The sequence below is a fragment of the Alexandromys fortis genome, unplaced genomic scaffold (assembly GCF_014885135.2).
Source record: "Alexandromys fortis isolate MF-2015 unplaced genomic scaffold, M_Fortis_MF-2015_v1.1 scaffold_235, whole genome shotgun sequence".
Taxonomy (NCBI): Eukaryota; Metazoa; Chordata; class Mammalia; order Rodentia; family Cricetidae; genus Alexandromys; species Alexandromys fortis.
Window position 1 is genome coordinate 1,621,725 of NW_026068114.1, and position 24,385 is coordinate 1,646,109.

The 24,385-nt window shown below is 46.5% G+C and overlaps 1 protein-coding gene across 1 annotated transcript in view; it reads left to right on the forward strand.

Moving 5' to 3' along the window:
• Nucleotides 1-24,385, forward strand: part of LOC126490096 (notch homolog 2 N-terminal-like protein A) — a 137,398-nt gene that overhangs the window by 15,875 nt on the left and 97,138 nt on the right. Inside the window, exon 2 of the mRNA XM_050124779.1 lies at nt 20,155-20,236. Coding sequence (XP_049980736.1) covers nt 20,155-20,236 — 82 coding nt within the window. The remainder of the gene's footprint in view (nt 1-20,154; nt 20,237-24,385) is intronic.

Here is a 24,385-nt window from a genome sequence, read left to right on the forward strand (position 1 = left end):
TTCTAACCTGCCTAACCAGATACTAAACTACCCAGTTCTAACCCGCCTAACCAGATACTAAACTACCCAGTTCTAACCTGCCTAACCAGATACTAAACTACCCAGTTCTAACCGCCTAACCAGATATTGAACTACCCAGTTCCAACCCACCTAAGAACTTTCCCCTTCTGGCCGTCTCCTCTGACCCTGGAAACTGATGCTCCTCTGCACTACTGTATTTGAGAAGGATCCAGACTAGGTATCTGTTCTGTTCTGCTGTCCCGGGCACGCAAACATGGGAATCTTCTCAAAAACACCTGACTTTCTTGCAAGGGTTGTTTACCAATGGTTGAAGAGTAAGGGGGAGAATGGTTGCAAGTCGCTTAATGAAAGGCAGATGGCAGGCAACGCTGATTATGTCCAAGCACCCATCAGCATGACTGCAGATACCCTTCCTGGGGCACATGGGTCGTCTTTATAGATAGACAGACTTGACTTTGGTTTTTATCAGCTGAGAACATCAGACAAGCCCTTAAAATCTTCAGACCTCAGTTCTCTCATCTGTGTAATGGGAATAATCATAATAACTAACCTGCAGCATGCTTTTAAAGACTTAATTATGCCTGCCTGGCTCTGGGCACAAAGTAGGCACTCATCTGCGGGGGTCCCTGAACTTCCCAAGGCAGTACTCTCATGGTAATTCCACAGTGGGAACTTTCTCCCCTGGACTCCAGTGAAGCTCTGCTCCACCACCCAGGCAAGACTATGGATTGCCAGACATGCAGGCTGGAAGCCTCGCTTTTGGTCCTCTTGTTTGTAGGTTAGTTCAGTGTGGCTTACCGCTCATTTCCAGTTGCTTATTTTGTAGCTTGCAGCCTCTTACACCTCAGCAGAGTTAATTCATAGAGACATACTGCTCAGGAAAAGCCAAGCTGAAGAACCCATTCAGTGCGAAGCTACCTTGGTGGGATTGCTTCTGTCTTTAACCCCCAGGTCCATGGAGATCAGGTTTGAGTTGCTAGGAAGCTGTTGGTGTGTAAAGTCTCCTCCACTGAAGTTTGCTCCAGAGAAGGCTGGGTGGCTTGGTGCCTGCTCCTGTGTCTGATTCCCAGTGTGGCCGAGCCAGCAGAAGACAGTGGGGAGGCCGCTTTCAGAAGTGGCTGATGCTTCATCGCCCAGTGCTGTCCACTTGTGCCATGTGGCCGGGGCAGGGGCTTTCCTGATTGGAGCCGTACTGCTATTCATCTTTCTGCCCGCAGCCTAGTGAGGACTTTCCTATGCTGTGTAGAGCTTCAGACTGGGAATTTTATTCTTATGAAATAATTACATTAGTGTTTCCCAGTTTATCCTCAACTCCTATCTTATTTGAGCTTCAGATTTCTGCCAAGGAAAGAAGGCTAATTATGCCAGGTTTATAGATGAGCGTAGTGAATCTCAAGGATCTTCAGGGAATTCTTGGAAGTCACATGGTTAGTATCTGACAGAGCCAGGCCCGGAGCCGAGGTTCTTACATGTATGGAAGCTCATTTCCTTATACTGCATGCTTCCTCCATAGAATCCCTTAATCTGGGTTCTGTTCCCCATGCTATGGAAGGCTTTCCTTCCGTTTGATTGACTCTGTTGATTAGAATGCAATGATTCTCCCCCCAGAAAGTGCCTAGCCTTCCCCAAAGCTGTACTGTCCAAGAAGAGTTGCTCTGGCCACTTGTCCTTGTCCCACCTGACAGGGGTGTTTACACAGAGCAAAACTGGCAGGAAGTGTCGCTCGCTTTCATTTTGTTTGTTCTCTGCATCCTCTTTCCTTGTTCATCATCTAGTCTTCATATGTCAGACTTCGTTTCTTTCCACGTGGGCCAGAGCGACTGTTTTTTAAAGCTCCCCGAGGTTAAACTGGGCAGGGTCGCTTCCACCAGCAGACCCAGCACTCGGTAGGCCAGCCTGGACTACATAGTGAGTTCCAAGTCAGCCTGGGCTAAGGGGAGACTCTGTCTCAAAAACCCAAGCCAAAGACCCCTGAGCTGGCTCAGTAGATAAAGGTGCTTGTTGCTAAGCCAGGCAGCCAGAGTTTATTTAATTTCTGGAAACCTGTGTGCTTTTGCACATGCATCCTGCAAGTGCGCGCACACACGCGCACACACTCCACCCCTCCCCCCATAAAAATTATCTTAGGTTTGTCAAGAATGCAGCACAGGGAAGCCAGGCCTTAATGCGATTTTAAGCTCCAGCTGGCGGCATTTCTTTCCTTAAGCATTGTAGAGTGCATCTAAATAGAATCCGCGTTGCATATGTGTAGGGTGTGTCCGTATTGCACTGTCACTTATGCAAGGCACTTCAAGTTTCTTCTTTTCATCAAAACGAGGAAACAGAACATGTTTTGTTAGTGGTAGTTTTACATGCACACCCACAAGGAAGTGTGACCCTAAGCTCTGTGGGAGGGCTAAGTGCTGGAGCTGATGGGAGAAAATGCTCTGTGGCTGAAATGTTAGCTGCTGGATATTCAGGAGAGAGGAAAACCCACACACTGATGCGGTGTGTCCAGGTCGGTCTTGAGGTAATGGTGGAATGACAGCTCTTGTCTGCATCCACAGTGCCTGCACCTTTTAGTCAAAGAAACCCTCTCAAAGTGCCCAAGTTGTCATGTGTGCGGGGCTAGTTAAAAGTGTGACATCCACAGAACACCAAAGGACCACCGTTGGACTCTTGCTGGTCAGTGGAGCTTCTCTGGGACGGCTGCCGTCACCCAGCTGCACCAGGATGGTGCCGCACTCTGCTCTCCAGGAAGAAGGTGACAGCGGAGTCTCTGTCGCTGTAATCTCTAGGACTCTGAGAGCAGGATTGCTCCTGTGGCCAAGGAGGCCCTCCAACATTTGTATAACCTTTGTGTAGGAACCTGGGAAACCCAGATGTGGTCGTGCATAGTCCTGGTACTCAGGAAATCAAGGCGGGAGGATTGTGAGTTCAAGGCCCACCTAGGCTAGGTAACAGGACTCAAAGGACGAAGTGGGGAGGTAAATCAGTAGGTAAATTTATTATAGTCTACACAGGGGAGAAGTTGTAAATTTGAGAATTTGGATATCTGAATTAGAAATTAGTCCTGCCTAATAGGAAGATAGGTGTGTGTGTGCGTGTGTGTGTGTGTGTATGTGTATATGTGTGTGTGTATGTGTGTATAGGGAGGAACAATAGACTTTGGAACTATTTTTTTTTTATTTTTTCAGAAAAGATGTTTATCTCTGTGCCTCTTCTCAGTTGGCAGAGAATAGCTGTCCAGAGTACTGCTCAGGCCTCATGAAAGATAGATTTAGGGAAGTTGTAACGAGCTTAATAACCATCTGTGGAGTGACATGGATTGACACACCCAATTACACAAGCCCAGAGTCTGAGAACAGGCGATGTGCAATAGTCTCATCCGAATCTGCTGGTCATTATCAACAGTGATAATAGCTCAGCTATTACTTCAGGGCTGCCCTATCAAAGGCCGAGGCAGCCCTGCTGAAAACAGCCTTTCCCACTCCCTTCTCCCCACATTTCTGTTTAAACACTTTCTTTTGAGAGATTTTGGAAGAATTCATTTTGTTTCTTGTTTTTCATGGACTTATTTTATTTTTAAACGCCGTGCCTTCCTAACCCAGCAGGATGGGCCAGCGTATTTTAGGCCACTTTCTGAAAATGAATCTCTTCGCTGTCTTGGAGCCTTCTGTGACACCATGCTGCTCCGGCTGTGTGACGATATTCACACCCTTTCTAGTTTACGGTTTAGTCACGGCCGCTACTAAGTCCCCTGTGGGCACTTTCTAATGCGGTGCACTTGGGTCACCGTGAGTAGGCGTGAGGGAGAGGTCACAGGGACAACTTGCATGTTAACAACATGACCTGTACTAGTTTGTCACCACTTAGAGAGGAGCATCCTTGCCTTCTATGGAGACCAGGCCATGCATTTGTAGATGCTGAGGCAGGGACCTGTGAGATCTCAGACCAACTTGCTCTACGGGTGCCGGGGTGAGTTTGGGACAGCAAAGCCTGTTCCTCCGCCTGTCCCTCTGTGTAGAACTGGATGTTTACTTTATTGGCAGAAGTGTGGAATCTTCTTGTTTTTAAAAATGTCCTATCAACTTTAGGAAGGTCTTTAGACCCTTTCCACCGTGGAAAGACTGCAGTCTGTCTTTTCGCAAACACCACCATTGTCTGGAAGTCCTGGCTCTGACTGGAGTCTTCCCGTGCTGTGGGGCCTAAGACTGAAATGGAAATCTGGGCTTTCATAGAAATTCTTGAGCTTCTCCATGGTTTTCTGTGAGGGGAGGTTTGATGTGGTATGTGTCCTCTGATTTGTTCCCTCATCCCCCACTGTAGGTTTGGGGTTTTAACATGCGAGTGCTGGGACTAAGAATGTCATGAAGACAGTGGCTGTGGCTCATTTGGTGTTTGAGAACTGTAGAATTTGAGGAAGCCCCTGAGTATAGTTTTATAGTTTCTAGAAATCCAGGTAAGGACAGTATGAGCCCAGGGCATGTGCCAGATAAAAATCTGGCTTAACGAATGTGTTTGCTGTTTTATCGAGGCGTTTCTTCCTCTGTTGAATAATGGGAGGAGTGGCTTATGACTCTTCATAAGCATCCATTTCATCCATGCATCCATTCAACAGATACTCAAGTGCTGCCAGGTGCTGGGCACTGGTAGGATTGCGGTGGAGTTTTGAGGAGAATGTTAGACACCTCCTTCAGGTCTGGGGCTGCTGTGAGCATAGGCCAGCGTTGACTTGTCTCTGCTGGTTAGTGATGTGTACAGGTCTTTTCTCCATGCGGCTAGTAAGGCCTTACTACTCATCAGCACAGCTTCATTGATTGTGTTCGCTGCGCTAGACATGCTACTCCTTTGAAAAACCTCAGAATTTAAAAAATGATGAACTTTGAGAAGGTTGGTAACTTGGGGCTGGAGAGATATTCGGCAGTTAAGAGCACAGGCTGCTCTTCCAGAGGACCCAAGTTCTATTCCCAGCACCCATGTAACAGCTCACAACTGACTGTAACTCCAGTTCAAAGGGATCCAACGCCCTCTTCTGGATGCAGTGGGCATTGCACACTTGTGCTACGAAGGCATGCATGTAGGCAAAACACCCATACACTAAATATTTTTTTTTAAAAAAAAAAGAAAAGAAAAAGTGGAGAACTTATCTAAGTCCATGTGGCTAGTTATTGACCCTGCTACTCCTGATGGTGGCGTCACACCCTCTAATCTCAGCTTCAGACTGGTGGCTTGAACCTGTGGGTTGTGTGGAGCCAGTTTGATAGGTATCCGACAACACATTCTAGGGAAAGAATGGAAAAAGTAAAAAGCATCTCATTTAGGATCGGTGTTGTTTGGGGCATGTACACATATTTGTGGTGGTTGAGTTCCAAAAGTAAAGTGTGTTTCTTTCTTTGGTGACAATAAAATGCTTGCAAGTAAGGAAGCTCCAGCTTCCTTAGCTGTGGGCTCACAGGCTATGAGGATTCCTTTGAACAGACTGGAATCTTGGCCTTAGAAAAGCGAGCTCTTCAAGAGCATGAGAATAGTGGCCACACAACACCCAGCCCCCATTTCCTTCACCAACTGCTCCCTTAGCAGTGCCGGGAATACCTGGGCATTGAGTCTTACCTGCCACGTGCCGGGAAGTATGTCGTGGAAGCTGTAGAGATGTTGACAGAGACTGAAAAGGGAACTTGAACCTCAGCCCGCTCTGAGCAGGTGAAAACCGGGCCACGGAGCCCCACGGTTGCAGATAAAGACAGAACATCTCTCCAGGGAATTCTGGCATGCGTGTTGGAATGAACACGATAGCATTAATGAACGGCGCAGGTTGTGCAGACTGTTTCTATGTTAACTCATGGAACTGCTAAATATTTTGGCAGAGTGGCCATCGCTGTTTTGAGTGAGAATGGTGACCGACCAGCAAGTTCACATTTCTGTACATTGTCTTCGGTTCCTTCTTTGGTCTCTGCTGAGTTCAGAGCCATTTTCCTTATAACCTGGCTTCCCTGGCACGCGTTCAACCTCATTTTCCTTTTGCTGCATTATATATCGCTTTGGTAGCAGGTAGTTTGGGTTCCTGTTACCCTCTCCCTGATGTTGGTCAGGAGCAGGGCTGTGGTGCGTTGGCTGGATCTGGTGACGGCTGTATTGGTTCTCCATACAGCCTGCCCCACGGTCATCAGAAGCACTCACAGTCTGTCTAGAAGTGTCCTGATGAGGACCTCCGAAGTTATTTGGGTGCTTACAGACCCTCTGGCAAGTGCTCATTAGTGTCTTACAGTCTCCAGATGCCGAGAGATGCAGTCGTGACCTCACCCGGGAGGGTGGCAGGCAGTTGAGGTATAGCTAGGACACTGGTTAGAGTAACGTGCTGTGGTGTGAAACGGGAACATGATACCAGAGTAATAAGAAAACTAAAAGAAAAGTAAGAATGAAGCGACAGAGCCAAGCATGGAACCAAAGTCATCACCCCTTAACATTTCTGTCCAGACTCATTTTAACCGAGCACCTGATCACAGGAAAGCCCGACTGTCTTATAGGTACCTCTGTCCCCCAGCCTGTGTCTGTGAAAATGAGATGGTGAGAAGGTGAGCCCATGTGTCCTTTGAAGGGCATACATTTCCTACTGTGTGGAATGTGGGGGTAAAGCAAGCAAGCGCCTTCAGACTTTTAAATACTATGCCCCAAGAAAAATGCTGTTTTGACCTTAGGCTTTTCTTCAGTAAATATTTATAAATTATATAAATGTACAGCCAGTAGCCTGCCCACACTCCTGTGTGTGTCCACTCTTAGTAAAGCTCAATCATGTGTTTTTCGGTGGTTCTAAAGTTCCTTCCAGCACCGCAGTGGAGGGTCTTGCACCTCCCCCGCTTCTAGGATGCACAGACCTCATTTTGCAGACCACTGATCCAGAATGTAAATGGAAGAGTTTAATGCCGAAGCTATTGGCTCTTTCATTAAATAGATTATCTTTTACTCCAGTGTTTCTAATGCCCCTCTGCAAAGTAGCTTTTGTGAATTCGTGTTCAGATTAAAAGACTGTGCTTCTGGGGTGGAAAAGATGAGATGGAATGTGTGTGTGTGAATTGAGCTGAATCTGTCGTTGAGAGACTACTGGTTTTCATTTGGAAAGAGGAGAACTAACAACCCGCCTTCGACCGGTCTGGCTGGTATTTGATGTGATTAAGTCTTCCCTTCTCATCATTATGATGACTAGCCTGGTTCAGAATCCAGACTTAGGGCTTGGTAAATGTTTACTTAAAAAAAAAAATCAGCCTACTTGGGAGTAAGCTTGAAGCAACATAGTAGGTTGATGTATCATACGTGTGGGGTGTCCCACTGAAGGTGACTACCATCCTGTAAGGGTTGTGGATTTTTTTGTGGACAATTTTGCAGGGCCAAGCTGAGCAGGACACATAGCCAAACATGAGAAAAATAGATCTCTAATTGCATTTCAGAGTTTGGAACCTCAGCCCTGTGCAGATTAGCCAAGGCAGTGGGGCACTGAGCAGATGCAGCAAAAGACTGCTTTGGCTAGTAGAAGAATTTCCATTTTGTGGTAAACCAGTAATAATACTGGATACCATTTGAGATATAAAAAGCAGAACAGAGCTGGCTAGCTGCAGCCTAGCAGACAGACTAATGGACATGGGTGCTGTGTGTGTAGACATTTTTAGACGTTTCTGCAGCCGTGGATATGCCAGTCACTTTGGGGCTTGAGCTGTTGAGCTCGTTACTCTCACTGGAAAAACGAGTTGAACCAAGTGTCCTGCCGAGGGTGAGTCAGCAGTGTCCGGCTCGCCTAGGACAGTCCACGGAGTGAGGTGTTCCCAGTCCTGTGGTTTTCCTCCAGCTGAGTAAAGACAGCTGTTGTTCCACAGGGGCTTGGATGCGTAAGGAGATGCCTGTTTGCTCTTCTTATTCAATGTAGCCTTCCCCTGCTCTGATAGTTTTCAAAACTTAGTTTTGCTCTACCTCAGGTTTTTTTTTGTCATTGGATTTCTTCAGTTTGGTAGAGTATAGTATTTAGTGTACACATATACACAAATACATACATATCTATTATTTTTTAACAAAGGTACTGTAGTCTAAAACTTTATTTTAATTAATCTACCAATTCAAAGTCCTGGGTTGCTGCATGGTGTCTGATATCCTTAAAAAGGTCGTAGCGATGGGCAGGAGAGCTGGTTCAGTGGCTGTGAGCATGCACTGCTCTTAATAGAGAGCACAGTTTCAGGTGTCACAGCTGACTCTCACAACCACCTGGAACTCCAGATCCAGCAGATCTGATGCCCCTTTCTTGCCTACAAACCTACACTCAAACACATATACACAGGAGTGAAAAACCTTTAAAACATGCCATCAAGACCGCAGAAAAATGATATGTTTCTAAACATCTTTTTTTTTTCATTAAATAAACTCTATATGTATTGATGTTTTGCCTTCATGCATATCTATGAGCCATGTGTGTGCAGTGTGGTGCCCACAGAGCCCAAAAGATCTCCTAGGACTGGAGTTACAGATGGTTGTGAGCAGCCATATGGGTGCTGGGAATTGAACCTGTGTCTGTTGGAAGAACAGCCAGTTCTCTTAACCATTGAGCCATCTCTCCAGCCCCTTAACATTACAGTTTTTAAAATTGCTTATTTTTTATGGGTATGGATGTTTTGCTTGCATGTATGTCTGTGCATCACGTCCATGCTGTGCTTATGGAGGCTCAAAAAGGATGTCATACAGATGGTTGTGAGCCAGCATGTGGGTGCTGGGAATCAAACGTAGGTTCTCTGGAAGAGCAGCCAGTGCTCTTAATCCCTGAGCCACCTCCCCAGTCCCTGTTTTGTAGTTTGTGAGTCGTGCAGACATGAGGCAGAGTGGCACTTTCGGGACAATGTGCCAAACTGCAGTCATGAAATTTATACTTTTCCTTTGGAAAACAAGAGCCTGGGTGTCTGGGCCTTGTGGAGAGAAATGAGCTAAGATTTTCTGGGATCCAGCAACATTAAGGGCGAGCGTCAGAGTAGTTTATTTCTTATTTTAGGAAGGTAGTCTTGTCTCTTTTCTGTCTTTGTTGATTCTTTTAACTGGACAGAAGCTGTCCAGATGAGGAAAATCCTCCGTCTCCTATGGCATTTCTGGTTTACCACACAAGTCAGTTCCCGCCTCCTCTGAGTAGCAGGCCACGCTTTTCCTGTTTAGTGGTTCAGTTTTCATTAGCTCAGTTTGCAGATGTGTGTTTTATTTTGGAGGTATTTATAGTTAACTCTTTGAATTACAGATTCTTTGATCCAGTGATGGTGACTGCTTATTGATAATGGGCTTGTCATTTGTCAGCGCAAAAATCTCATCACAGTGGGGTGCAGTCATTCCTGGGGTCTGGTTCTAGTGCTAACTCCTGCAGTTTCTCTTCCTTCCTTAATGCTGTTTTGTTATTGAGAAGAAATGGTGTTTAGTTGCAATGTTCTTTTTTTTTTTTAAAGGAAAAACTCTCAACAGTTTCAGCCTCTCCCTGCCCCTCTTAATCACATAAAGTAACTTATTTTGTTTCCCAGAGTTGTTCTACATTCCAAAGTGGGATTCTCTTGTTGAGGAGGTGGGTGATAGTAGTGAATGCAGGTCTTCTTAGGGCATGGATGTCAAGGGTGGGTCTGGAATATATTAGCAGCCACTCTTGTACTGGGAATTTAGTCCTGGCTTCCACAAGCATGTGGTCTTTGGCATAGCGTGGCTAATATGTACTTGGGTGTCTATTTGATGAGACGATTTTTAGTCACAGATATGAATTATACAAGTTTACAGGATTTTTTTTTTTTTTCCTAAAGCAGGATCAGTAGATCAATAACAACAAAACCAAACTGCATTTGCTGGGTGGTGGTGGTGCAAGCCTTTAATCCCAGCACTTGGAAGGCAGTGACAGGTTGTGAGTTCAAGGCCAGCCTGATCTACAGAGTGAGATCCAGGACAGCTAGGGCTACACTACACCAAAACACTCATCTCAAAAAAACAAAAACAAAAAAACCAACCAACCAGCCAAACAAACAAACAAATGAAAACCCTGCATATTCTAGCCCTGACTTGGATCCTTCATCTGTATGGCTGTAGGCAAGTTTCTTAGTTTTTGAAATGTAGTTTCCTCTTTTGCAAAATGGTGCTAATGGCAATTTGCATGCCTCACAGGGTCATGGGGATTACTGGAGATCATTTGTGTGAAAACACCTGGCTGGCCTATAAGTTGTAGTAGTTTATTTCTGTGTTGTCTTTGGCCAGTTGGGATGTGTACAGTTATGGGGAGAGAGCTGACCAGTTTTCTGGTTTACTTCCTGGTCACCAAATATTTATAGACCTGGGTGGAGGGGTGGAGGCAGAAATCAGGCGAGAGTCCTTGTCCACTAGGAACAGGGGTGGCAGTCTTAAATACATACTGTAGAGTGCTGTCTGTGGTCTTTGGTGCTTAGTCAACAGCCGCTTCATCTGTGGTTGGCGTAGGTGCCTTTGACCCACTAGCTCTATGGCCTGGGATGTGGCTAGCTAATTTCTGAAACTCACGTCCTCAGAGTTCCTCCATGAGGTCACCAGTGGCAGGTTTGGGGTTCTCTGTGCAGACATGGGTCTGTGCTGGAGCTCACTGTGCTCAGAATCACAACCGTGCCCAAACTGTAAGTGTAGCAGCTTGATCGTCAGATTGCATTGCAGCGGCAGGCTAGAGCTAAGTTCTTGGTTTGTTTGATTTGTTTGTTTGTTTTTTAATTTAAGCTATAAAACCTAGAGTATTTGAGACTTTCCGTGGAGACATATTTGGGCCTATAGCCAAGGTGATTACAATGTCCTGGTTTTAATATTTTCGATGAGGTCATCGTGTGTTGGGGGAAGGGTGGGTGTTTACTCTCCAGCTCTACACCATTCACCCTGTCCCTGACTCCTTTCCCCCTTTGTTTGAACCCAGGCTCACTGGCACCAATACTGGTTGTTCCTAAGGACTTAACCCCGTAATGTGGTGAGGTGGTGGTGGGAAGGCCTGTCCCACTGGGCATGGAGTGGTATGACTGGTAAACTCCTGTAAATCCCTCTTGTTCAGAGCCCTCTCACTCCAGTGTCCCGTGAGTGGCATGAATCTTAGTGCTAAACGAAGGGGATTAGGTACCTCCTCTACGGGGTCTCTGTGTCCTTAGAAGGCTCTAATAAACTGTCATTTTGCGGGTTTTCCTTGTGCTTTGTGGGAAATTAAGGCCTTGTTTATCATCCTCTTGGTGGGAGATAGAAAATTACTGGTCTCCATCTCATGGGCAGTTCAGCTCGGCGATCATTGCCCAGGCATGGACCGTGGGCCTGCCCTCACAGCTGGGTTCACCTAGTGGAGCAGAAATGGCTAGCGTTGCCTTAGTTCTAGCACCCGCATGCTTTCCTTCTGGAACTCGTGGGCAGAGAGGAACGACAGAAAGGAAGGTGAAGTGGGAGTAGGCCGTGGCGTTCACTCTTCCAGATCCTTCTCGACCAGGGAATCTGTTACTTGTTCATGATGAGTGGCAGATGGAGGGGCAGCACCTTGTACAGACATTACCCTCTAATTTTAATTTAGTATTTTAGAGTTCTCATTGTCCCTTGCGGCCTTTCTGAGACCACCGGACGGAAGGCGGCATGGAGCCATCCCTTGGCCTCTCTAGACCTGAGGAGAACTTTTCCAAGGGCTTCATAACCCTGGGGTTTCTGAGTTGACTTAGTTGCGGACTAGGGTTTGGCAGCGGTGCTCCCTGGTTGTGCGATTCCACAGCTTTCCTCAGCTCAGCTTCACGTGGCTGCTGCCTCTTCTGTTGTCCTCACGCTGATATGAGTTAACTTAAATGTCAGTGTGAGGAAGTAAGTGGAGAAACTGAAAAGTAAGACTAAAGACTGAAGTGTAGCCTGTGTCCCGTGTGTCCTCTTCACGGGTACAACAATGGGGATGCAGAACATCCTGCTGGCTCCCTCTGGTGCCGGGGCTTGGGCCCTGGGTGTGTGATGTGTCCCATGTGTTCCCTTCATGGGTACCATAGTGGGGATGCAGAACACCCTGCTGGCTCCCTCTGGTCCCGGACCGTGGGCCCTGGGTGTGTGATATGTTTCGTGTGTTCCCTTCATGGGTACCATAGTGGGGATGCAGAACACCCTGCCGGCTCCCTCTGGTCCCAGGCCCTGGGCCCTGGGTATGACATGCATCCACCATCTCCAGTCTCAAGAGTCACTTTTCTCACAGCGTGTTTCTGTGCTGATTTGGAGTATCAGATATAGACCAGGGATTTAGGATCTTTTGAGGCTCTTGGATTTAGATGATTCTCAGTGACGTGTGCAGGAATGCAGGGGTTGAATGCCATGCATGGGTGAGTGAGGTTTGTTTGGGGCCGTGATATAGAGTGTCTGTGACCCGGATAATCCTCTAGAAGCCATTCTCTGCAGACTTGTACACTTCAGAACACATGGCTGCATTCTGTGCCTAGTCACCATCTGCACATAGGCATGGTATGATGGTGGCTCTTGTGAACAGCCTCCTTTCCCACTACACATGGGTATTTTTGAAAAAAAAAACCACGAGGATAGACGCTGGTGAGGAAATCTGAGACTCATCTCTGGATTTTCCCTGCTTGGTTTTGGGAAGTAGCCTCAATGTTTTGCGATAGCATTTAACAATCATAGGTTTTTTTTTCTTTTTTAATATAACTTTGTGTCTATGCCTTTTTTTTTTTTTTGGTGAAATCTACCTCTGGATGAACAAACACTAGACATTGTCTTCTCCGTTTAAAACCACTCTGAGCAATTTAAGCTAAAAGGACACTTTGCTGCTGTTTGGGGGAGGGGAGCAAGAAAATTATATATACTTATACATTTTTTTTCCAGTAAGGGCACTTAAAAGCTTCTGTTTAAAATTATGGGGTTTTAAAAATATTAAGTTGTGCTTACCCAAATAGTTGTTTTTTTTTTTTTTTTAATCCTTATAATAGGGAGGGCTCCTAACAGTGCAGGAAGGTGGGGGCAGGCCAACTTTGTCTTGATCAGAGGACACAGATAGAGGTGGGTCAGCAGATCAGTAGAAGATGACAGTTCCAGCTCGGGCTGGCCTCTAGAGCACTTTTTGTTTAGCCTCTGGAGACATTAGTACAGCTATGAGCCTTGTGTCTGTCTTGGTTAGTGTCATTTCTTCCCTGGAGGGTATTTATGCTGGGGCTTACTGATCAGTGGACGTGCCTGGAGCAATGACACTCGTCACAGTGAAAGGATAACAGGCTTCCTCACTTGAATTTCCTGTGTTTTTATTGTTGAGGTGTTTTATTTTTTTATTTTTAATTTTTTTCTTATGTGTCGGTTAGTTGTAGATTTTGCTTCTGTTCAGCTTCTTCAGTAGCCGTCCCTTCCTTGGTACACATGGCTAAAAGTGCAGGGGGTTGGGTCAGAGGGACTATCATCACCCATGCAGATTTTACTATATTTTAAAGACTTATTTTAGTTATGTATATATTCATGTGTGTGTGTGTGTGTGTGTGTGTGTGCATGTGCACATGAGTGCGGGTGCTCACCAAAGCCAGAAGAGGGTGTCCTGGGATCCCCTGTTGCCCTCTCCAGGTGGCAGTGAGCCTTTCGATGTGGGTGCTAAGAAGAGCAGTATGTACCCTTGGCCACCATGGCATCTCTCTAGCCCCCACTTATGCATATTTTAAGATAGGAACTTTGAAATGTATTTTAGTTTTGCTGAGATTAGAAATGTCCTATGCTACTTTCTCAGCTTTCGTCTTGTTAAAGGCCAGGATGTTTCTGCCATCTTCCTCCTTTTATATTCCTTCTTATCCCGAAAAAAGTAAAATCTGTATCAGAGTCTCATTTGGGTGTTCTCGTGCTCATGGAACATTTTACACACATAGCTGGTCCCTGAGTCTGTTCACAGGACTTTGTCTTAGATATAATGTCAAGTGAGTACTGCACGCCTCCCATGGCCAGGGACTTGGAGCCACTGCCTTTCAGGAACTTTCATGTTGGCGAGAGCATGACACAGCTGCCGGAGCTCCGGTGGAAGCAGCATCCTGGCACACAGGATGGTGCTGCCTGCTGAGGAAGGCTAGCTTCCGCTTCAGAATGCAAGTAAGGGTTAGCAAGCTGGAAGGGGAGGAAGGGGATTCTCTTGTATGGCGCTGGCCTGAGGGAGGCGGTTACAGAGATGCTGTTAATAGACTGACCACGTTCTGGTTCTGGGTGGGTTTTCAAATTGTGTGTCTCGTATAGTGTAATCTCCAAGACACAAGGGCTGGAACTTAGCTGATTGATCTCATTTACTTCGGTTCACATTTGAAGTTGTTAATTTTTTTTCCATAGTCCTGATGAGCCAAAAGCAAAGGAAGAAGGAAAAAAAAGCATTGCATAGTAAACACATAGTGAAACACAGCCCCCACCACCACCAAAAGATTCAGTATTATAAGTTATGACACAATTTCAGTTTTTAGAATCAAGAATTAATGTAGGCTTGTTAATTCATAGGGATGATTTTTTTTCTCCCCTGAGAGACAGTCAAGAGGATTGTCCAGGAGTTGAATGCTAGCCTGGATTCCATTGTCAGTGCCAGGCTAGCCTGGGCTAGACCGAAATACTGTTGTTTCTTTCCTTCTCCAAACCACAGCTGCTTTCAGTTTGGGGAAAGCAGCGGGGACTGTGACTCCTCCAGCTGTCCTGTGTGGACCTGGAGTCAGCATGTTTTAGGTAGGAAACAGTTCCTATTGGGTAATCTCTGTGAAGAGCGCAGAGATCCTTGACACATTATTGGAAAAATAAAAATCAGTGTCTCCTCTGCTGTGTTCCTCCTTTCCTTTTAATCAAGGCTGACTCCAGGAGGAAGACAGATACTCTACTTTGCTTCTGTTTAAATGTGACACTTGGGACTTCCTCACTTCTGTTTGTTTGCTTGCCCCCCCCCCCCATGGCTGACACCTCCCCCCCAACCCTGCCAAAAAAATAAAGGATAAAAAAAAATGTAGCGAAAGCTTTGTTGTTTGAAATTGAAGGGTGATGTGGAAAGCACTGCAAATCCCTGGTGTCTCCCTGTCTGCCCTCCGGTCTCCTATTTTGGGTAGTAATGCAAGCAGTCATTTCAGAAAGCATGGCCGAACTCACTTGACGGAGCTCCGTTCAGAGGCCCTGTGCCAGAAGCAACAGAGGGACACGGCCAAGTCCCAGCCAGCAACCCAGACTTCATCTCTCAGATTCTGCTACTTGAAATTTGCATAAACGTTGAAGGGGAAAAAGAAGCGCCCTGTGTCACCGCTCTTCACATATTTCAGGGTCTGCAGCCATTCGGGGCCTTAGAATGTTGTCTGAGGGAGCAGCGGGCGGAGCAAGCAGGGAGTGAGGAGAGTCATGTGAGGCAGACAACAGACAGAGGCTTATTTGAAGAGGCTACAAAGCAAGAAGCAATGCCAATTTAAAACATCCCTTGTCAGAGCAGCGAGTGAAACACACTGAAGGCTGCTCAGATTACACCATCTGGGGCACCAGACTTAATTACTCATGTTAGAGATTCTTAAAACAAAGGGAGGCTTTTAGGCCTGTGGTACGGAGCTGGCATGGCCTGAAAAGCTCTGGAGAGTCTAGGAAATTGCCATGAGGAATCCACCAAGGCTGGACACCTTTGGTCTGTCTTTAAAAAGATGAATTCCTGGCATTGGACGTGGTGAAAATCAATGACACTGACCTTGCTGATGGCAGTGTTTGTGTACAGTGGAGGCTGATAAACTTGAATGAACTTGGAGCCTAGTCTGGACTGAATGGCACCCAGGGTCTGTGCTGTTTCTTAGTTTTTTTTTTTTTTTTTTTTGTGGAGAGATCTTGACGTTGGGTATCAAGAGGGTATACTGAAGGCATCTAATAAAAGCAGGTTTTGCTGTGCTTGTATTTTTCTTAGAGTCATTTGGCTAGGCCACCCCCTCTCTGTTCTGTCTCTCGCTTCCCTGGGCTGCTAGGACAGTGTGGCCAGAGACTGTTTCATTCATGGCTGATCTGTCTCCACGCGGTGCTGGTCGAGGGCCGTGCTCATGGATGCTGTGGCCTTTTTGCTCATGTGTAGTGCTAGCTGTACATTTAGTGAGTCATTTCTCTTTATTGTCTTTTTAAAAGGAGAGCAGTCTGCCCTGCGTGGCTTGTCTGTTTTATTGGAGGCTGGTGCTGGCGACTGGGAGGAATTCACCCCGTTTATTGGTATCACACTCCGTGTTAAATTGTGTCGTTTTCCTTTGAAGTTCACGGGCTTGAAGTAGCAGCTGTGACCCTGACCAGACCTTGGTGATCTAGCACATCCTGGCCTCCATGGCCTCTCTCCTGTGGCCATTGTTTAATCCCTGTCTCAAGACCACAGTGTTCGTTTTCTCTGCCTGGGTGCTGCGCTCTGCTCTGCTCAGGTGGGTCTTTCTTACCATCTGAGGACTTTGTGACCTGTTTGTGCATCATTTCTGGATTTCGTTTCTTCTAAAACCACTGTCCAAAGTGGCTTTATTTACATATTCTTTTGTCCTCCATTTTCCCCTTAAAAGAAACAGTGTTTGTGAGACAGGATCTCTTATTTGTTGACCACAGTATCCCTGACATTGGGGTGGGGCCTGAATCTGCATACCCAGTAAATGCGCTGCTCTGAGTATGAAAAGCCTGTCTCAGCTGGGCAGGAGGGGCACATCCTTGATCCCAGAACTCGGGAGGCAGAGGCAGGTGGATCTCTGAGTTAAAAGCCAGCTTGGTCTGCAGAGTGAGTTCCAGGACAGACAGGGCTACAGTGAGACCCTGTCTCAAAAAAACCTGAGGGGGGGGGGGAAGAGAAGAGAAAGCCATCGCTGAGCTGTGCACTGAAAACGTGTGATACTGGAAGCTGGCTTCTAAATCTGTGTCACATTGCCAAGTGACTGAGTGATAAGTCCATCTTTTTGTTTGTTTTTGCTTTTTTTGAGACAGAGTTTCTCTGTGTAACAGATCTGACAGTAGACCTGGCCTCGAACTCAGAGTGCTGGGACTAACGATGTGTGCTGCCGCCACCACCACCACCACCACCTGGCGCTTTTGCTTTTTTTTTTTTTTTGTGGTGTGCGTGGACAGAAATACAACAGGATGAAAGACTGACCACAGTCTGCTCCTCTGTGCAATTTATGAAGAAAAGCTGCCTGGAGTCCAAGGCTCCATCAGCTCTTTGATTTGATCCAACATTTCACCTTCTGACACGTGGGCTGCCTTCATATTTGCATTTAAGTTGCTAAACTGAAACAGTTGCCTGAGGTGTGGTCTCTCCCAGTCTCTGCTGTAGTGGTTCCGTTTACCAAAGTTTTTATTTTTTATATGACACATAATTGCAGTATTTACCAGAAATGGTCCAAGAATAAAGTCACGAGTCTCGAATTTTACTCTTTCTTTTGTTTATCCAAACTGCTACCACCTACATTTTCTATGTTCTTTGGTGGTTGAATTAAATAATTTAGGAGACTTGTTGGGTTGGATACTCTGACTTAGTGCATTTGTTCGGGTCTCAAGGGTGGGGTCCCTCAGACCTGGAGCCTCACTGGGGAGCTCACTGGGGCTGGAGAGTCGGTCCAGGTGCTGATGGACTAGCCGCTGCTGATGTAACTGCAGCTTGAACACTGCGCCTTAGTAAATGTTAGACGTTCAAGGTAGTGGAATGCCACAGATCAGCCAAGTGGCATTAATTATTAGCCCGGGAAGCCCACCTCTTTTTTTGGTCAGTGAATTGGATTGGTTCTCTAAGGCAAGGCTGTAAAGTTATTTGCTAGATTGATTGCCACATATTGACTTTGGGTTGTTTGCATTCTATGAAGCTGTCACTGTAATGATTTGCCGGGACACTTAATAGGAACAGGCTGTGATTTTTTTCCTGCCCACGGCTGAGTCATGGGTGGCTGGGTCTTTGATGCTCTCCTGGATAAATTTCTCCATGTATATAGCATATATTTATGTATGTCTTAAAAGTTGGTGTATTTCTTATGTATTATTACCGTGCATATGGTGTGATGTTTATGTGCTTGTGTGTGGTACATGCACATGAGTGTGAAGGTGAGGGACCCTGTCTGCACATGTCAGGGTCAGAGGACTCCCTCACTGTCTTGAGACTAGAAGCTTCCTTTGTGGGGTTAGCCTAGCCATGCAGTGAGCTCTTGGGCGCTGCCTGTTTATGCCGTCTCTCCAAGTTGAGATCACAGGCATGCACACCATGCCTGGCTTTTTGCATACGTGCTGGGGATTAAACTCAGTGCTGTAGCAAGTGCTGCCACCAACAGAGCCATCTCCCTAGCCCCTTATGTAGTGCCACTTACTGCTGGGTTACAGGAGATACTTGGGGTATTAGTCTACCAAAGATTGGTTCCTAAGTAGGGAATTGAGCCCTCTAAGGTTGTGCCTGAAGCTGTACAGCCAGGTTCAGGAGGCAGGAGGCAGGAGGCAGGAGGCAGGACTCTCTGCAGTTGTACAGGAGGCAGGAGGCAGGACTCATGATGGCATTTACTCCTTGGGATTCTTGCAGGATGCAGAGCTGAAATTTGCTCCATGCCTTCAGGGTAGCCCTGCCCGGAGACAGTTTCCTTTTTATTTAAAGAGAGAGAGGAAAAAGCAATTAGAAAAAAGCCTGAAAGTCCTCACTGAAAATAATAAAAGTGTCTAAAGAGAATGAAAAAATCAGTTTGAGAACTGCGGTATGGAGGAAATAACCTGACATTAACTGTTTTAATTATAGTCGTTGCATGGAGCTTATCAGTGTGGGAAGAGGGAGCTCTCGGGCCTTACAGGGAAGTGGGATGGGGGAGAAGATCCCTCTTCCTGAGTAGCTTGCTCAGTGCACAGCCCAGTGATTGCTCCCATCATGCCAACAGCTGTTTCAGAGAAGGGCTGGACTGAGTGAGAGGCATGGATCTCAGGCTCAGTGCTGCCAGCATGTAGGATCCGACACCTCATGAGGAAGCCACTCAACCTCTCTGGCCCTCATTGTTCAGCTCATGGTCATCATAACAGCCGCCTAGCTGTGGTTGTGGGAAGTAGCCTGTCTCTGTAGCTCAGAGCACAGTCTCTGGGTCTGCTCACCTTAAGTCAGTTTTGTGTCTGGCTCTGCCATGCTGCTTGCGATGATGGACAGGGCGCTTACCTACTCTGTTTCCTCAGCTGCGGAACATGTGTGATGAAATGAACCACCTCCTCTCAAGGTTGTTGGCATCTGTGAACAGTGCTTGATAAATCTTGCCAAGAGGTTTATGAACCTGTTGACTGTTAGAGTGGGTTTGTCTCGCCTTTCTAGTTGTCCTGAAGAGTTTGGTGTATATTTGGTGATGAAAATTCTAATCCTAGCCAGGCGACGCTGGTGCACGCCTCTAATCCCAGTACTTGGGAGGCAGAGACTGGGGGATCTCTGTGAGTTTGAGGCCAGTCTGCTTTACAGAGTGAGTTTCAGAACAGCCAGAACTAAACAGTGAAACCCTGACTCAAAAAAACAAAACAAAACAAACAAACAAACCAAAAAATAACAACACACACACACACATACACACACACACACACACACACACACAGAGAGAGAGAGAGAGAGAGAGAGAGAGAGAGAGAGAGAGAGAGAGAGAATTCCAGTTCTAAAAGCTAAACTTCCAGGTGCTGTAAGTGTGGAATTGGGTAGACTTCCTCTGCTGGCTGAAATCAGTGAAGGTTGTGGAGCGTGGGTTTCCATAGATTAATTTCTCCTTTTTTCTGGGTCCCGTTGGTGGCGGGTGATGCTTCTGACTTCTTACTAAAGTGGCCTGCCTATCAAAACTTCACCTGAAGCTAAGAATCCCTTAGCATGGTTAACCACGGTCCACTCAGACCTTAACTAGTCAATGATGGGCTCTTACACACTTTTCTGGTGTGTGTCAATCCTGAAAGGCTCACGGCCTGTTATGGTCGGCGCAGCTTTACTGTCACTGAGTCGTGTGACTGCCAGACATGCTGAGTCACAGAGAGGCAGGAGGCTGTGGGATGAACGTCTGTGCTTCTATACCTGGAGCGAACGGGAACAAGTCAGCTAAAAGTCTAAAGGGAATGCAGGGCGGAGGTGATGTGGGAATGGTTTTCCCTTTGACCCCACTTTGGGGTCTGAGGGTCATGACTGGTGCCTGGTTTCTGATCCCGGTTTGTTTTTTATTCCAGCTTTGCAGTGTCGAGGTGGTCAAGAGCCCTGTGTAAATGAGGGGACCTGTGTCACCTACCACAACGGCACCGGCTACTGCAGGTGAGTTCTCCCTCTCTGTGTCTGTCCTCTCTCCAACCGCAGGCCCCATGTGAGGTGCGCTCCAGCTGTCTCTGTCTGTAATGCTTCTGTGAATGTTGGCTCTCATTCTTCTGGTCTCTGTGGGTGGTGAGGAGGGAAGGACGTGGCTGTAAGGTAAATGGTTGGGGAGACCATATTACTATCCTGCCTTACCATTCGTCACTATGGGAGAGCTTTAGTGAGTGGCTAGTTGACGTCTCTTCTACTTTCTCTTTTATTTTTCAGCTTGACACAGCTTTAGAATCTTATCGCTAAGATACTAGATATAATCATGTTTTTGAGTCCCACCAGGTAGAAGTCTGATTCTGCCCTCTATAAGCGTTTGTAAAATAGTCAATGGAAACTTTAAGTCCCTTGTCTCAAAAGCCCTGTTCTGAAGGCAAGACTCTGAAGCGAGGGGTGTGGGAGCTTGCGGTGGGCGAGAGGCAGGTCTGTGGGCAGATCTCACGGGTTGGGAGGGATGGACTAGAGCCTTGGGGTAGCCCTTGGTTCAAGAAGATTTTTCTGCTTTTCCATTTTTGCTTGAGAAAAACCATGAGATAATTTCATAAATAGTTTCTTTTATGTATTTGTTTTCTTAATTTTGAGACTTTGTAGCCGTGGCTGGCCTAGAACTCCCTGTGTAGACTAGGCTAAGATATGCCTGCCTCTGCTTTCCACAACCCTCAGATTAAAGGTGTGCACCACCAAACCAAGCTGCATCTCTATTTATTTATTTATTTATTTATTTATTTATTTTCCTCACAAGCTTTAGTAGTAAGGTGTATCCATTCTCTTTCTGCCCAAGAAAATAACATCTGTTAATATGAAATTGCTGTTCCTTTTCTCATTTCATTGTGACATCCCTACCACCATAGAAGTTGATTCTGACCCTGCCGTCTAAATTCTTTAATGTCATAAGATTATTTCCCCCCTGAGTTAGAAACAATTTTCTTCAACAGAGTGAAAATATTTTAAGCCGTGAGGACAGTAAAATTTAACAATAGTTTGTTTGGATGGAGACTAAGATAACATTGGAAATGAGAGACTTTATGTAACTGATTATGGCTACTAACTTGGCTTTCAGCCGGAAAAACAAAACCCACGTGGTGCATTCTCCTCTTCGTGGAAGATAATAAGGGAGGGAGTTCAATACCTCAGAATTGGCCGCCACAGTCTTGTAGGCCTCTGCGGCGCCCGCTGTTTTAATGTTTGGCTCTCCTGTGGTCTTATCGGGCACATGTGACCATGTGCTGAGCCTTTGCTCAGCAGACCCTGAAGCCCTGGCTTTGGACACTTTTGCATAGCTAATACCTAGCGTGGTGCCTGGTAGTCAGGGCTGGAGAGCAGTGAGCTCTGTTGTCTGCCTTCTGCTAGGGCAATGGCTCCAACCTTTGTAGTGCTGTGGCATTGGGCTTCAGTACAGCTTCTCATTTACATTACATTTACAATTACTTTTGTTGCTATTTTGTAACTGTCATTTTGCTACTGTGATAAATCACAATGTCAGTGTCTGGTCTTAGGCGGAAATGAAGGCCCTGTGAAAGGTCATTCGACCCCTAGGTTGAGACCGGATATTCTAGGATATTCTAGGGAGGCATAAACAGACATCTGTTTACCTCAGGTAAGGCACTGAAAATAGAACCAAGAACTGATGCCACCCAGTCTGCTTGGTGAGCCAGTGAGTTCATTGGTGTCCCTTATTGGAGCCCAGGTGGCTCAAAGGCAGCCACCCCCGTGAAAGGCCCACACGGGCTTGGTGGTGAAATCTAGAAAGCTTTATTCCTGGCCTGTCCTGCACAATTCACACAACTCGCAGGCAGCTCCACGGAGACAGTCTAATCTCCCCACAGCTGATCCCGCTTTGGTGACCCTGGAGCAGGGCCTTGTAAATTTCACTACCTTCCTTCTTACCAGCCCTGTCCTGCCTTTGCAAGGAAGTGTTTCAGTTGGGAGGAAACAGCCACACAAGCTCCTTGAGTTAAGAGGACCATACATACAGAGTTCAGCACATACCGTCATTTCCAAGTCTCTTATCTGTTTATCTTAACAAGATTGATTTCCCCTCTGGGAATTTTATTTGCTTTGTGTTACGTTGGCCTGGTAGAGAGGCCAGCTAGTTGGATGTAATTGGACTTAGTGACTTACGCAGAGGAATTCCACAAAGGTTATAAATGCTGGCCCGTGTGTGTTCTCACATGAGAGAGGAGGCTTCAGGGAGAACAGACTCTGAGTACTGGAGAGGACACTAAGTAAGGGTTGCTTTAGGGACAGGCAGTTTCGACAGTGGCTAGCCTCAGACATGAAGCGTGACTAAAGAGGCATTGTTGTCCTCAGCTGCAGAAAGAAATTCTGCATGACGATGTGCACGGTGGAAGGAGAGCAGCCTGGGGCTAGGTGTGGTGGACGCTTTCAGTCCCAGTGCTGGGAGGCAGAGTGGGCTGATCTTTGCCGGTTCAGGATCAGCTTGGTGTACCAGCCAGCAATACATAGTGAGACCTTGGTCTGTAAAAGTCTAATTTCCATCCCCGAAAACCTGTTGGTTGTTGATAGGATGGACTTGTGGGGTATAGTTTTGGGGGTGTCCCTCGTTATAATCTTTCAGTCCTACTGCGAAGGAAATTAGATTGGGTAAGGAGTAAGGGAGAAAATTGGCAGAGCCACCCCTTTGGAGACCAGCAAGAACAACCCGGCAGGGAAAAGCGGGCTTACTTCACCAGCAGTGTACATGGGTGTCCTCGGGAGGGGGCGGTGGGCGTGAGTGAGCCCCGGAGAGTGAACAGTAACAGAGGCTGCACAAGCTGCTCCCACATGCTGTACTGACCTGCCTGGACTCCTAAGCATCACTGAGTAAACCTGCTGTGTGCTCACACACTTCTCCGCAGCCCGTTACCACCCCTCCGCCCGGGACACACGGCAGTGAGTGAGTGTTCCAACACTTAAAGGGTTATGAAAATTCCGCCAGGCATGCGGGGCATGTGATTGTCTTTTACTCCTGAGGTTGCTTAGTGGATTAAGAAAACAAAGTTGAAGCCAAGTTTCTTTTGTGGGGGGTAGGGTGGGAATTGGGAGAAAAAATGTTTTAACGTGGAAGGTATCCCGGAACCTGTTAAGGGGGCATTATGCTGCCGATTCAGCTAAAACCTAATGATTGTTTATAGAACTCATAGAAACCCTCGATAAGAGCACATTGACAGATGAGGATAAGTGCTTCCAAAGACGGCTTTTGTGCATAGCTCACTGTTCTTTTTCTTCTTCTCACTGCTAGGAGCCCAAGGACCCTGTCAGATTGTGGTGCCAGGCAAGGGGAACCTGTGCAATCTTGCATAAAACTCAATTACTGCTGCTAAATAGTTGCTGTCAGCCCTTAATAAAGTCCTCTCCCTCCAAACGTTAAGACATTTTATTCTCCCCCGTCCTACTGGGAGGTGTAAATATATGATTAAGTTTGGATGTAATTAATCACTTTCGAGATGTTTGTTCCAGGCTTTCAAGTATAAACCACTTCAAATCCCATTTTGATTAAAAATCATGGGCAGCTCATGTTCCCTAGGATGCTGGGTGTCGGTGAGGTTCTGAACTACCCAGTCCACAAATATTTACTATGAGGACATATTTATTAGAATTAAAGTCCTCAGCTGTTGATCGGAATGTCTGGGTTGCCAGGGGCTAAGCTCTGTCTGCTGCTGCTTGTCTTGACTGTGGGTTCAGCTTTTCTCTCCTTCACACTTGGCTTTTAAAGGACCAGTGGACACCGTGGACGATGCATTTGGAGTGTTGCTCCCAGTGTTGTGGGAGCGAGTACGTTGATGCCGATCAGGCTTGGTCTCAGGCTCTGTGAGTCTGCTGGGATATGGCCCACGTTTCCAAGATGCGACCCTTTAGAGGACCACTGGGAAGTGTGAGGGACTGACCAAGCCTGGGATGTTTTTATCAAGTCCCTCTTCTTTGGCAAGGCTTGAATTCTGCCCATCCAGTCTTTGCAGTCAGCCGACTCTCTCTTGGGTCCTGTGTTCTCATCTTCTGATGTGGGAAGTCCTTCTATGTATGTGTTGCTTTTATTGGCTAATGAATAAAACTGTTTCAGCCAATGACTTAGCAGAGTAAAGCCAAGTGGGCAATTTGAGCATA